The sequence below is a fragment of the Mytilus galloprovincialis genome, chromosome 5 (genome assembly GCF_965363235.1).
Source record: "Mytilus galloprovincialis chromosome 5, xbMytGall1.hap1.1, whole genome shotgun sequence".
NCBI lineage: Eukaryota > Metazoa > Mollusca > Bivalvia > Mytilida > Mytilidae > Mytilus > Mytilus galloprovincialis.
In genome coordinates, this window is record NC_134842.1 from 21,601,284 (window position 1) to 21,617,484 (window position 16,201).

A 16,201-nucleotide genomic window follows, 5' to 3' on the forward strand; every position below is an offset into this window, starting at 1 on the left:
TTTTGGTCGAAATATATATGAGCAGTAACTTACACCAAGCAATATATTTTACACAGATCATGCTGACATCTTTCTTCAATACATTCTGTAACGCAGACATTTTATCTATGAAGCTGTTGCTCATATGTTAATAGCAATGAATAGATATTAAAATGATTCTGTTTTTGGTAGATTTGGTATTTAACACGTAATTTTTGAAGTTTGAAGTCCTTATACTAAAATAAAGGATAAAATTCAAAATATGATACAAAAATAAAATGTTTATAAAAAAAAGGTTTATAATACTATTTTAAAAGGAAATTCATTTGGCAAAAAAAAAACGTCGACTGGTCAAACCTCCTCCTTTATAAAAGGATCTGCTTACCCTTCCGGAGCACCTGGGATCACCCCTAGTTTTTTGGTGGGGTTCGTGTTGTTTATTCGTGTCGTGTGTGCTGTTGTTTGTTTGTCCTTTTCATGTTTAGCCATGGCGTTGTCAGTTTGTTTTAGATTTATGAGTTTGACTGTCCCTTTGGTATCTTTCGTCCCTCTTTTATAACCTGATAATTGATATCATCCCTGTTTTACTGTAACATATCTTTTCTATAGCTGTCTAGATATGCCAATGATTCTTGTTAAATGCAAATTTTCTTTTTACTATAGCTAGTCGAGTGATATAAAATGCAAGCTTTCTTTAAACTGATGTATTGCTAAAGGACATTGTTAGATATTACATGAGCGAGACGATTGTGAACTTCCACAGCAAGTTAGATACTAAAATTAAGATCGGCAAAATAGACAAATTCATATTCAAAATGCAAAAAACGTGCAATGATATCCTGCTAAGTAAAAAAAATTATACAATGCAAAACGAAATATTTTAAAAGAATTTGTTTTATTATAGCAGTTATATTAATTGACATGCTTTTACAGTCTCCTCATCATCATTGAAGAAGATTTCATTGAATATAGGTTTTTCTTCCAATTATACCACAATACTCCGGTATATCTGGTCTGTCCTCCTCCAATATATAACCCATTCAGATTGGAATATGCACATGTTTTATACCACCATGCACCATGTCTGTATATTCCACAATTGTTTTTGTATTGAACGTTTGTCCATGGATCGTTGTCCCTGTCTTTGGTAGTAAACGCTTGACCATTATGGTAATTAAGGCTGTCTTCTGTTATAAGTATAAAAACCAGACATTACAAAAACATTAGTATAACAGTGTCAGATAAAGCTATAAATCTTTTCTTAGATTAATGTTTTGAAATCGCAAAACATGATAGACTTTTCAATATAAGATTAGTTAATATATTTTATGACATAAGAACCATGTGACTGTCGTGAACAAACATACATTATTTTTTTACCGATGGACATTAATTACTGATTAATTATTTAATCAATCGCATTCCCCTTCGTAAGGAGTGTAATCAAGGATACAGATTTTTTTTTATATGTTATTAGATAAGGTGATATTAATGTTTTAACTCATATTTTTCTGTTAATAGTGACTGAAAAACATATTTGTCGATGCCACTGCTGGTGGAGATTTATTTCCCCGAGGGTATCACAAGTCCAATAGACTTCTGTGTTGACTAGAGTTATCATTGATATGTTTTAAATATAAATTAACTGTTAACAAAACTTCATACTTTATTTGGCCTTTTACACATTTTGGGATTCGAGCATCACTTTTGAGTCTTAAGTAGACGAAACGCGCGTTTGGCGTAAATATAAAATTTTAATCCTGGTATCTATGATGAGTTTATATTTACCACTAGAATAAAAATAAATCAAAATAAAATTGATAATGGAAATGGGGAATTTGTCAAAGAGACAACAACCCGACCATAGAGCAGACAACAGCAGAAGGTCACCAACAGGTCTTCAATGCAGCGAGAAATTTCCGCACCCGGAGGCGTCCTTCAGCTGGCCCCTAAACAAATATATATACTAGTTCAGTGATAATGAACGCCATTCTTAACTCTACATTGTACACAAGAAACTAAAAGTAAAAATAATACAAGACTAACAAAGGACAGAGCCTGCCGACGTAGGACAGGCGCAAAAATGCGGCAGGGTTAAAAATGTTTATTAGATCTCAACCCTTCTCCTATACCTCTAGCCAATGTAGAAAAGTTAACGCATAAATAACAATACGCACATAACAATTCAGTTCAAGAGAATTCCGAGTCTGATGTCAGAAGGTGTAACCAAAGAAAATAAACAAAACTACAATAATACATAAATAACAGCAGTTAAATGACATGCCAGCTCTAGACTTCAATTAAACTGATTGAAAGATTATGTCTTCATCATATCAATATCAGGCACAATCCTTCCTGTTAGGGGTTTAGTATTATACCATCAGAACATATATGAGAAGAACACAACCCGTTTCATGCCAACAACTGGTTTTTAAATAAATGTGTTTAGTTTAGATGCAAAGACCCTATAAGTGAATCAAAATATGCAATCTTTAATGACCGGACAACAGTATCGTAACTTAATTCCTTCTTAATAAGTATATATTTAAAGGTTTTGTTAGCTTCTGAGGTGAATTCTGACAATTTTCTGCTTTGTAAAGAATATTTCCATAAAAAATTGGATGTGAAATACCTGAACGTATAAGAGGTCTGCATGTTGAGCTATATTTACGAATGATGTCCTTATACCGATGATGAAATTTAGTAAATGTTTTAGTTTGTGATATCGAAAATCCTGGTGTAATAATTTTCAGTAATACATAAATTTCTCTCGTTAAAATCTAAATCATTGTTACATACAGGAGCGAATCGTACAAGTTGAGATAAATAAACACCGTTAGACGGTGACAAGGGAATTTCACCATCTAAAAATGGATAATTAACTATAGGAAATGAAAAATCATCTCTTTTATCATAAATTTTAGTATCAAGCTTTCCGTTTGTGATATAAAGATAATAAGGTCAAGGACAGGGCAGTGGTCATTGTTAGTATTAGCTTTATTTAAAGTAAGTTCAACAGGAGAAATTTCTTTAGTATACATACTGAAGTCGTCATTATTGAGATCCAAAATATCATCCAAATATCTAAAAGTATTATTAAATTTGTGTATCAGATATTGTTTGGATGGGTCTTTGCTGATTTTATAATCAATTGTAACTCTTGGCAATACAAAAACAGGTCCGCAATAAGTGGTGCACAGTTACTTCCAAATGGAATTCCGATAACGGATATCGATTTTCATTTAAACCTATTTGGTTGCCATTCCAATCAATTATTTTAATTTCTGAAATGACTAATGAAATTCAGGTGATACAAATATATTAACCATATCTTATAATAACATTGATTAAAAATGGCTATCAGGCATTACTTTTTTGTTGACTCATTCAATTATTGCTTTTTAAATCTTAAAATTTGAGTAACAGCGGGTCGGTTAGATATCTAGTGAATGAGTTCAATAGAAAATTCGCTAGTGTTATAGAAAACTCGAGAAAATCAATAATAAAGTAATGCCTGTAAATATACTGATCTAAAGTTGTTTCATGACATTTCTCCTTCCTGATTGAATCGTTTCAAAATAGGTTCAACATGTGTATCGAGAGCATATAAATCTGCGAAAATCGTTCGTCAATTTGTCTTAAAATAATCAAATCCAAAATTCCATGTCCGTCGACACACAATCTGCTGTTATGATATCTTATGGTCACCCGCTGTTGGTGTATTAGCCAATCTGATAAAATAGTAGGTACTGTAAAAACGTACCAAAACGATGTATTTAAACCAGCTATTTTCGGCTTACAACACGAGAACGTTACACTTATTTCGACGTTTCTAATTTTTTTCTTTCAACACAACTTTGAATAAGTTAACCGTAAAAACAAAATCGATGACCTGATTGTAATTTTACATCAATATGACGGAAATCTATGTATCAACAACGTCTACTTTTTACAAGGAACATCTATTGATTTGATGACTTTTGATGGAGATATAAGAAGATGGTGCTTTTTTTGTTTCGCAAGATGTCGCTTAGAATTTTAGCGTATGATATCGAACAGTTATAACACTTTTGAAACTGACCCTTCTAAGCCGAACATTTTTTATTGTAAGAGTTATCTCCCCAAACACTGTTTTTCATGTGTACAAATCACCTTCGCAACCGTTAAAGATTACGACAAAATGATTACACCAATATGCTTATTATGTCCTCAGGATCTTAAAAATAATTTTGACCGAAGCGGTCTGGAAACTCCATATGAGAGTTATTTCCCCTTCCGTATTTAAAATAAGTAAAATGTAATTGTAATTGGTAAACCATAAGTGATAAAGACCTAGGTTGTTTTGATTTGAGGTCCTTGGTCAAAAAATAGAAAATAGGGTCAAGGTCAAAGGTCAAGGTCATTTCTAAATTTGGATTTTGGCTTATATTGACCTCTTTTCAAACACAATATAAGACATCGACAACATATTTTTACTTAATTGTTAGTTGCAACATGTCGTAACACATACATATTGGTTTAAAGGGTACGCTTACTTCAAATTAGAGTTTTCTCCCCTCTTTTATTTAAAAATATGCATATGGTGATATAACTCATGAACCAAATATAATTAAGACCTAGGGTCTTTTGATTTGAGGTCCTTGGTTGATGACCTTGAAATTGAGCTCAAGGTCATAGGTTAAATTGACGTTCTAGATTTTGACATTTGCTTTTACCTCATATGTATACATGATAAACAATGGGACTTTTTGCATAAGGTTTCAAGCCATTTAACCTTTGAAAAGCTGACCGGAAATGGCCTTGTGTAAACCGGAAGTAGCTATGTTTTGTACTTTATTAATATAAAAGTATATCAAACGAGATATTTTTGGAATCAGTGTCAAGTAAACTTTCAAATAATACCAGAAGAAACATTTTTCAAACCGGAAGTTAAAAATGATCTCGCTTATTTAAAAAAAATATTTCATAGTAACCATATATTTTTGAAATCAGCGTTCATTAAGCTATCATTTGACGCTGGAAATTACATTTTAAACCGAATTTTACTACTTTCATATCAAAATACATGATTTTTGGTGGAAAGACCTTTTTTATAAATGGTTTTTAATTATTCTATTTTCTATTATTAATGTATTAATTTATTGTTCATGATAATTTAATTCATGTTACCTCTATAAAGAGGAAATAAAGATATGAATGAATGAATAAAAAAATCAAGCATCTTGATAATGTCAGTTTTAGAGAATTTTTTGTTTGAATCAGAGTGATCCTTTACAAAGTAGGATGTATCCCTCCCTGAGACAAGATACTTGTATCTACGTTGGCCATTCTCTTTTTATGAAACAAAGCAATACCAACTCTTTCAATTTGTCTTTTAGTTTGGAATGTGGAATACTTGTGTAAAGTGTAGAATAGTCAAATGATTTAATACTATTGCAAGATGAAAGTGAGTTAGATTGTATGTACTCTAAAAGATCTTTGGAATGTTTAAGTATCCACATCTGATTCACGCCACCTCTAGAATAGGCAGTTTCACAATTACTTTGAAGCCCGCCTTTGATTGCTGATAAAATAGATGTTAATAATTTAGAAAGAGGTTTCGTGGAGCAATTGGAAGACCCAGCAATATACCGTTGTTTGTAAGGACACTTATGTAGTTTAGGTATCCAATACAGTGATGGAAGATCCAGTTCTTCATCTTTGGTTGAAATTCCAAAGGAACATAAAATTGAGAATGGAAATGGGGAATGTGCCAAAGAGACAACAACCCGACCATAGAAAAAAACAGCAGAAGGTCACCAACAGGTGTAGCGAGAAATTCCCGCACCCGGAGGCATCCTTCAGTTGGCCCCTAAACAAATATATACTAGTTCAGTGATAATGAACGCCATACTAATTTCCAAATTGTACACAAGAAACTAAAATTAAAATAATACAAAACAAACAAAGGCCAGAGGCTCCTGACTTGGGACAGGCGCAAAAATGCGGCGGGGTTAAACATGTTTGTGAGTTCTCAACCCTCCCCCTATACCTCTAGCCAATGTAGAAAAGTAAACGCATAACAATACGCACATAAAAATTCAGTTCAAGAGAAGTCCGAGTCTGATATCAGAAGATGTAACCAAAGAAAATAAACAAAATGACAATAATACATAAATAACAACAGACTACTAGCAGTTAACTTACATGCCAGCTCCAGACTTCAATTAAACTGACTGAAAGATTATGATTTCATCATATGAACATCAGGCACAATCCTTCCCGTTAGGGGTTTAGTATCATACCATCATAACATATATGAGAAGAACATAACCCGTGTCATGCCAACACCTGGTTTTTGAATAAATGTGTTTAGTTCCGATGCAAAGACCCTATAAGAGAATCAATATTAACGCCAAAATGTGCAATCTTTAATGACCTGACAACAGTATCGTAACTATATTCCTTCTTAATAAGTCTATTCAAAGATTTTGTTACTTTTTGAGGTGAATACTGACACCTTTGTGCTTTATAAAGCATATTTCCATAAAAAAAAAATGGATGTGAAATACCTTAACGTATAAGAAATCTGCATGTTGAGCTATATTTACGAATGATGTCCTTATACCGATGAGAAAATTTAGTAAATGTTTTGACTAGTTTGTGATATCGAAAACCCTGGTGTAATAATTTTTCAGTAATACATACATTTCTCTCGTTAAAATCTAAAAAAATGTTACATACACGAGCGAATCGTACAAGTTGAGATATATAAACACTGTAAGATGGTGACAAGGGAACGTCAACATCTAAAAATGGATAATTAACGATAGGAAATGAAAAATCATCTCTTTTATCATGAATTTTAGTATTCAGCTTTCCGTTAGTGATATAGATATCAAGATCGAGGAAAGGACAGTGGTCATTGTTAGTATTAGACAGACCTATGACTATCCAGGATTTCCTCTTTGGTAAGTGTCGTGAAGTTATATGTTGAGTTTCCAAGTGAATTGTCAATACCTAATTCGTTTATCAAGCAGTTAATGTAGTGAGTTTTACACACAAAAACGATGTTGTTTAGGGCTTTATCTGCGGGGACAACAACATATTTGTCATAAGGTTAAGATAAGTGTTTTGCAACATTTGGGTCTTTAAAGATTGACGTAGCATGGGCATTGATAGACCCATTCAGTTTCCTAATTCTGATTTGTATCAACGACCTCACCGCCTTGATCCATTCGGAAAGAGTGTCTACGTCTTCCCTCTCGCGCTTAACCCATTGCCTGACATAATCCTCGACTGAATCCATCAAAGTTTTAAGGTTGTATTTCCAATTCATGGATTTAGGCTCACGATATTTCGGACCTTTCGATAACACATTTGGAAGAGAAGTGTTATTTACAATATTGAGGTCACCGATAAGAACGTAGCCAGCCGGATTCTATGTGAATTGGGAACTAGCACAAGTGCAATCGGGAGGTTTAGACTTGAAGTCGTCAATATTGAGATCATGCAAAACGTGTTTGTAATTGAAAAATCTAACTATCGACACATAGGAAGTGGATTCGGGGCGGTTGTAAACATTTATACAACCATGAAAACCTAAAACATCAATCGTCAGAACAAACATAAAATCAACTATATTCATAGATGTCAAGAAAACAATTCCGTCTACAATGAGAAGTGTAAAATATCAACATATCATCAAACAAGAAATTGATGAACGGCAGACGGTTATATTGCTAACAACTAAAACATATCAAGGATCAGTCCAAATATAAACCTATTCCTATCCATGGAAGCCAGGAAAAGTTTAACAGAAAGTTTCTGTGTAAAAGCAGACCGTACCTTGACCGATAATAGTTTACTTTTATAATTGTGACTTGGATAGAGAGTTGTCTCATTGGCACTCATTGGCACTCATATCACATCTTTCTATATCTATTGTATAATTTCAAACTATCGACAAACAGGACGTTGCTGTATGGCACGTATGTACAATTCATTACACGCAACAAAATAAAATTATAAACATCAAGCAACAGACCAAATATGAAATCATTCCATTTTTCTGGAGAACCTTCCCTGTGAATTCATGTTTAAAATCTAATAAACATTTGTCCACTCAAGCTGTTCTACCCTAGAACATCTCAGTATTTGAATAAACAGGACATTCGCACTTACAGCAATGTCCTGGTTTATTATTAAAAATCACTGGCCAAACCTGAACTTAGTTACCAAAAAGGCATTATTTGTCTGAATGTTTCTTATTTAACATGCTCATGGTGAGGCCAGATTGGTAGTATGAAATCATTTATTATGTTCATAAAGTAAAAAGTCTAATATTAGTAATAGATCACTAATCGCTGCAATAAAAATTTAAGATTAATTTCTATTTCAGCGAGTAATAATTTACGAAACTCCAGTAGTAATCTTGATGGAATTGACCACTTTCTAAAATGTTATTTTACGCATGCATAGTATATTTTACAAATGTTAATGCACTTGATACGCAAAGAAATGTCAAACACAATGAATTATACTCTGGAATCAGAAACTTTAAACCGTAAATGAATTCTCTGCCATAAGTTATCTTTGTGGTTCCCTTTTTTGTATATTTCCATACCATGATTTATAGTTAGTTTTGTATGGTGTGTAATGTGGTCTATTATTTGTCTGTCTTTTTCTTTTGTAGCCATGTTTTTTTTTCTGTTTATATAGATTATAACTCACCAGCATTACCACTGTAGCCAGCAACAGTTAGTTTATAGTTAGTTACCGCATCACCAACAGCGAACGTTGAATATTTTGCGTAAGCCCGGTTACCATCAAAGTCGGACATATCTACTCTTAATTCGCTTTTTCCAGCTGCAGTCAATGTATGTATCCGTTGGTTACCTAATAAGATTTCCAGATAAGATTAATAGATTTTCTCGAAACATATTTAATGTATTACATGAAGTAAATTACTTGCCTTATTTTAGTATAGAGATAAGCATTTGTTTGCATGTTATTTGAATCAGATTGTTAGTTAAATAAATGCTTTGGATATTGCGTTATCAGATATTCAACAGTGCGTTATTGTCTTACCCACGACGAAAGCATTAAAGAACTAGCTATCATACATGCTGTTGTCTGCGTCAGCGTTGTCATAATTTAAGTTGAGTCTTTGATGGAAACATTTAAGACGTCAACAACGTTCTGTTTTACGGAACTTTAACATAAGCTTGTTACCCTTTTCGATTATCATGATTATCTGAAACTCGCTGATTAAAAGACTTGTTTTCACTAACATTAAGAAACAGTGATGGATCAAATTTCTCTCCGGCCATATTTCTCTTCAGTTATTATTTCGTAGTCTAAAACCAGTAAAGAACTTTGTAATTTGTCTTTTTATCTGTTTGTTAAACAAGTTACAGAAAAAGAACACAAAACTGGGATAACTTTTGAATGTTCGACTCGCATTTGTTGAAATTGAAATTGATAATTATTGCAATAGTCATCTACAATAGCCAAGGCTTACGATCCATCCCCTCTCCATCTTTGGCAAATTAGGCCAACATTTGTGATAACAATGTTGTGTCATCTATCGGTTGATTAAAGTCACGTCCATTCCGAAACGAACATATACGGTGACATTTTAACATTGGTGCAAGAATCATACACAGGAACTTCTATTAGTTGATTAAGAACATTTAGAGTGTCACTAAATATCGTTGTATGTTTTGTGGTGTAAAGACTTGTTGCACAATCAGCACGTGTCAATTGTTTCAGTATTTTTGTGATTTTACTTTTTTTTGTGATTTTACTTTTTACCTACATTTTCTACATTAAAACGTGTTTATGTTGTATGTGCTCTTTGGTTGTATGCAGCTAGATACGACTGCAACCAATGCAAATCATTATCTTGTGTCTCCGAAGTTCTTTCTTAATCAGCAAAGTGTAGAGAGGAGAGAATTGTATCGTAACCCTTGGCTAGCGAAGATGTACAATAGTAATCGAACGATGTTTTATTACATTAACCATGTCAATGAATGGTTTATAACATATTATTGATTATTCATATGAATTATCTGTATCAATAATTGTTGGCATTAATATGCTTGTAAATATTTACTCATAAATTAACAAATATTTATAAATATGTACTAAACTAATCATTGATATAAATGAAAAGGGAATACAAGCATAATAATTTTTTAAACGAATTCTTTTTTACTTGATTTAGTCAAATAAGCTAAATGTTCTAATATCTCTTTTTCGTACGTCCATAAAGCATTGATCGTAACTGAACAACAGATTAATTATTTTAAATCAATCCATTCGTTTCTACGTGAGACTGCTTTCTTTATTTTGAAAATCAATTATAGTAAGTCATACTTAGTATTTACAAATTTCAAACATATCTACCTAACCAAAACTCCGCCTCTAAATCTCCAAATCCAATTTTATAAGCTTCCCATCCTCTGTAAAAATCTGTCTGTCCGTTTAATCTTCTCTGAAACACCTGAAACAAACAATTATTATGAAAACAGTAGAATAGACTTTGAAAAAATATGTATCAGCTTTCCAGTACCATTATCTGTACCATTGTACCATGCTTACACAATCAAAATCAATGTCTTTAAATCTTTCATAATAAATTGTTTTAATCTATCAATTGAATAATCAATACAATTTGTGTCTTTCGATTCAATTTTTTTTTAGTATGAATTCAATACAGGAATACCATGTCATAGTGCTATCTTCCAGCATATTCTGGATACATATACAGGCTTCTTTCAAAAATTATGAGTAAAAATGAAGCAATCTTTGCGAATAGGTTATCATAGATATATAGATAATCTTCATAACCCTGATTGTACAGCAACATGTGTACTTTGATATGATTACATAACTTTAAGTTCATTTTATACAAATGTTATAAGCAACATTATTCTGGTATGTTTTTTCAAGTTTATTTGTAGCATCTGTTTTTGCAAGATGCAAAGTCAGTTTTGAATATTCACCATATCTCTGAGCCATACAAAATGATAGAATTATAGGCATGGTTTAACAGAGGTAAGTTTGTTTTAGTACTAGCAGATGAGCCAGAAAAATATCTATTAAGTTCATTTGAAGCTTTTAAAGATTTATTAAATATATCTCTTTTGCATAATTGAACATGCCACTTGACTATCATATAACTCCAAGGTATTTATATTTGAAAACAGTTTCAATTCATTCATTCTTAAAAAAGAATGGTTCTTTTATGTGACGTCTACTTTTATCAAAAATTAAAACTTTATTTTTGTTTAAGATAACATTTGAGCACCAGTAATCACAATATGATTCCAATGCATTTAACCCCTTTTGAAGGCACTCAGCGGAATTTGACAATACAATGACATCATCTGCATTCATAAGTCAATGCGACTAGTGCAGAATTTTAAACTATCAGGACAGTTGTCAGACAGGTTTAAAGCAGACAAAATTGGCCGCTGTCCATGCAAAGCATGATAAGTTGCACATGATATATAGGCATTTTAATCATATTTAATGTATAAAAAAATACCGATATTAAACGTTTCCAAATGTAATTTAAAAAAAAATTGAAGATTACAAACATTACGCATTGACAAATTTGCTCTTTCTCGTTAGCTCTACATTGTCAATGCAAATTCATTTCATCCTAAGTTAAGGAAAACAACTAATGTAAGTGCATTGTTAATGATAGGTTAGTAGCGGATTTGAAAAATAGACTTTGCGCTAGGGGTGACGAAATAGACTTTGAAGCCGTCATATTCTTATTAAGTATTTTATCACAAAACAATTCTCGCTTTTTATCTTAGATCAAACATATGCAAATGCCATGTTTAACTACGACATGCATTGAACCAAGGCTAAATTGAACTACGAATAGGTATAAAAACTGCATGACCGCTTTAGAAAATGACTCAAACCGGGGTCATCTTTCATAATTATATCAAACTCATATATTCTCATTGACACTGAATGTATAACACCAAGGTATCATCATCATTTAACTTAATATATATTTGGTATCAAATTGAATGAACTCTCAATAAAATTAATTACCGTCCATCCACCATTGTCAGTTTCAAAGTCACAATAGACATCAAATCCTGGTTCTAAAGGATCAGGATATATCTTATAAACTCCGTTTCCTTTATGCAATTTGACATCTTTGCAATCAATTGGACGTTGATTAGGCTCTTCTGTTTTTTCTGGGAATAAAAGCAATAATTTCATTTAAGTTGTTTTTTCCATTTTCGAAAAATATCAACTATCTACATGCATCACAGTTCATATTGATAAAAAAAAATGTGTATATACAAATGTTGAGTGTTAAAATTGTCATTACGGTCAATATTGTCGCGAAACGATCGTACCCTTCAGAAATGTTTAACAAGAACAATCTCGGGTATCAGAGTTCGGAATATCAAAGACACTTACAATACAATTAATCCGAATGTAATTCAAGAAATTATCATTAACAAAGTCTATCATAACACATTTATTATCAGACCTATACTTATATGTTTTAGAGGACACAACTATTTATATGAAGTTTAAAAACATAATAAATAATTTTAACATTTGCATTATGCTCACATGCTTCTTTATCGTAGGTAGTAAAATTAACCAAGTCAATGATAATACAGTTCGTAACAACCCTATACTTATGTTTAGAGGACACAGCTATTTATATCTTATGTTATCAGCTGACGTTAAGTTGAAAAATTAAAGCTGTTCATAACAACACAACTCATTACAAATTACAGTTTTATAAACCAGAGTGTACATAGTAAATATGATTACTTTTGCATTACGACATGTTTCTATTTCATTGTGCAATTGATTGGTGCTTTTATGTCTAAAGGTAGTAGATCGTTATTATTTTATTGCAATCAGAATATATTTTTCTAACTTTTAATTTATGTTTTCTTAAAACAAACTGTTTGTATCTACCTCGAAATTTCTTTTCATGATTAAGTAAAATTTTTCTACATCTTCCAATGTGATTAAAAACATTCCATCACTATTACAACTGCAAAATCCCTAATATACTTGAATTCGTTGGTTTTGCTTTCTATTTGTATTTTCATATATATATATAATGTGTGTGTTTCTTTTCGATGTAACGTTACGATCCGGCTTGGAAAGCCTAAATATGGAAAATAAACTTGAAAGTACCTCAATGTAACTGATTTATGGTTCTACGTGGATTATAAAACGAAGGATAAGATATTGAAAGTGAAAATTAGATAAACATGTTAAAGTAGTTAAAAATTTTCATGTACATGTATTAGCAAACAAAACGTTTGTCATGCATATTCTTTGTTCTAATCAATGTTTCCAATTTACAAGAATTTTGCATTGGCTGTCCTAATTGCTTTCCTATCCATAGTAACACTATCTATCTGTATTATATTAAATTGATAATTCGTTATCAATTAAAAAAACGCATGAATATTTTTTCAATGTAAATTAAGCAAGCAAAAACCATCAATCATCTGAATGCTTAATGTACAGTTTGATAGGTAATTTATGAGACATGTTTAGGGTTAAGTTAATTAATATCCAAAGATGCAGAAATAACATGTGACAATTCTAAATGGTAGTTTTTCTAGTCTTATATTAACTCACTTTCTTCATTTTGAAACCATCATTGTCAATTAAATATAGATGGGCAATTGTCGGTCATACACACATACATACCAACATTTACACCGCATAGAATTTATGAAACTGTCATGATAATTAAAGAAATTTTGCATTTCCAAATGATTTGTTTTCTGTGCGTTCTGCACCTATTTGTTTTCTTTAACCGAACATATCGAGAGAAAAAAACTTGCATAGGCGACTTTAAATTTTGTATCCAATATTCTCCCCTAATTCTATAATTAGAATTAATCCTATAATTAGAATTAATTATAAATTTTTCAAAATTTTAATCATATACTGACATGATGCACCTCATATAATGTTTACAGATTAAAATTATTGTAATTATGATCATTCACATCATATTATATTTGTTTGATGAAATATTTATTTGTTTTATAATAATTTCTTTGATTTTGCATTGGACGAACTGTGCGAGTATCACTTATAACTAAAAATATAATTGTGTCCGAGGATTGGTACGGGTATACTTGTGAGTGATTGGTGTATGTGAATAAATTGTGACCTTTAATCGACACAACATATATCAATAAAATGCGTAAAGAGAAACATTTTGAAAATAGATGTACATGTCTTACCGTTTTCTTCTGCTTTCTTGCAGACCGTTTCATTAATGTTATCAGTTAACTGATATGTCAAGTTCCTTTCAAAATTAGCAATTTGTGATTTCAAATTAACTTCCAGATCTTTTATTTTTGTATCGAGTGAGTCACTTACAAATTGCATAGATTGCACAGTATCCTCTATATTTTTCATTTTTGCTTCAATATCATCATTAAGAAACTGCTTAGATTTAACTGTTTCTTCTATATTTTTCATTCTTACTTCAATTGCATCACTCACAAACTGCTTAGATTTCACAGTCTCCTCTATATTTCTCATTCTAACTTCCAGTGCATCACTTACAAGTTTCTTAGATTTTACTGTTTCTTCTATGCTTTTAATTTTTGCTTCAATTGCATGACTAACAAATTTCTTAATACGTTCGTCTGCTTTTGACATGTCAAGAGTGGCCACTAAAGGAGCATTTTGATTGTCAAGTAACCGAACCTCTACGTCCTCACTAGAGTTTGATGTAGTCGTTGATGCTAGCACAAACAATAAGAATCCATGTATCCAAATTTTAAACATTGTTACTTCTCCTCCGTGAAGTTACAAGTGTCACATGTGACTTATCCTAGCATTGAAATATCTACTTCTTATAATTATGTTTATTCTAAAATCTCACGTTTTGTAAGTATGTCAAGTACTTTGTTTTTGTTTCATAGATAACTACAACCAGTTGTCTTTTTTGTAATATAATGTTTACTTTTCCAGATCAAACATTCCTTTCAAAATTTCGGCACAAATGTTATCATCATGAAGGGATAATGCCAAGCTCCTTGCACCTTAAGAATTAAAGTAGGTGACCCCTTGCAATTAAAAAGTAGAGAATCGGCCCTTGTACGAGCCCACAACTCGCTTCCTGCATACAATAGTAGCCTTATTATCACTCAATTCAGTTATGAAACAAAAATCTAAGATTTTGGTCAATTAGTATTTCCAAAAAAAAATGGATATAGCCAGTAGTTTCTGACAGATGCTTGGAGTCGAAAGTCAATCAAATAAATATCAACTCTTGTTATGTTATGTTTAAATAATAAATACGTTTTGTGTAATCATTTCATTTACAAGAAGATCCAACAGAGTGATTACAATAAAATTTCAGTACCCTATGTTGAAGAGAGGCGAAAGATACCAAAGGGAAATTCAAACTTATAAGTCGAGAAAATAACTAACAACGCCATGGCTTGAACAGAAAAACTACGGATTATCTCAGGTGTTCCGGAAGCGTTAGTAGATCCTGTTAAAATGTGTCATCCGTCGTGTTATACAAGTTACCAGAGACCCGATGATGGTATCTTAGGTTACGTTTAAAGAAAAGGGGACGAGATTGTAATGACGACAATTGGTACATATCCGTTGTCATCTGTGAAACGGATATTCCAAAAAGGTCAACCAACTCGTCATGGCGTCAATAGAATTAACAAAGGGTTGATTTCATCTTACCCATTTAAAAATATTGGTCGCCTAGCTTCATTGTGAGAACTTATACGACCATTTAGATGACTGTTGTTAAATGTTTGTTGTTGGGTTGCCTTTGCACTGATATATACCCCACATTTAATTTCATAATGTGCATCAATTAGGAGGTTTTTTTTGACAAAAATATGTAATAAAATGCTTGAGGACAAACACCTTGACAATAAATGTATATTTCTTACCGTTTTCTTCATATAACTTGCCGACCATTTCATAAATATAATTGGTTAACTGATCAGTCAAGTTCTGTTCAAAATTAGCAATTTGTGATTTTAAATTTACTTCCACAACTTTCATTTTTGTATCAAGTGCATCACTTACAAATTGCTTAGATTTCACAGTTTCTTCTATGTTTTTCATTTTTGCTTCAATTGCATCATCAACAAATAACTTGGATTGCACAGACTCCTTTATGGTTTTCATTTTTTCTTCAATTGTGTCACTTACAAACTGCTTCACACGTTCGTTTGCA

At 31.8% G+C, this 16,201-nt stretch overlaps 1 protein-coding gene across 1 annotated transcript; it reads right to left on the reverse strand.

Moving 5' to 3' along the window:
• Nucleotides 1-857: 857 nt before the first annotated feature.
• LOC143075390 (microfibril-associated glycoprotein 4-like) lies at nt 858-14,890 on the reverse strand. The gene is made up of 5 exons (XM_076250782.1): nt 14,226-14,890; nt 12,037-12,185; nt 10,369-10,465; nt 8,692-8,856; nt 858-1,166 (listed from the first exon to the last, which is right to left on the reverse strand). The coding sequence occupies exons 1-5, from the start codon at nt 14,776-14,778 to the stop codon at nt 907-909; spliced, it is 1,224 nt and encodes a 407-aa protein (XP_076106897.1). The 5' UTR covers nt 14,779-14,890; the 3' UTR covers nt 858-906.
• Between the last annotated feature and the right edge of the window lie 1,311 nt (nt 14,891-16,201).

Excerpts from the sequence above, each read along its gene's own strand:
- LOC143075390 (XM_076250782.1), bottom strand. The coding sequence starts at position 14,778 with ATGTTTAAAATTTGGATACATGGATTCTTATTGTTTGTGCTAGCATCA. Across the intron at positions 12,186-14,225 it reads CAAGAAAGCAGAAGAAAACG|AAAAAACAGAAGAGCCTAAT; the intron begins GTAAGACATGTA and ends TTTTATTCCCAG. Across the intron at positions 10,466-12,036 it reads CTGACAATGGTGGATGGACG|GTGTTTCAGAGAAGATTAAA; the intron begins GTAATTAATTTT and ends TGTTTGTTTCAG.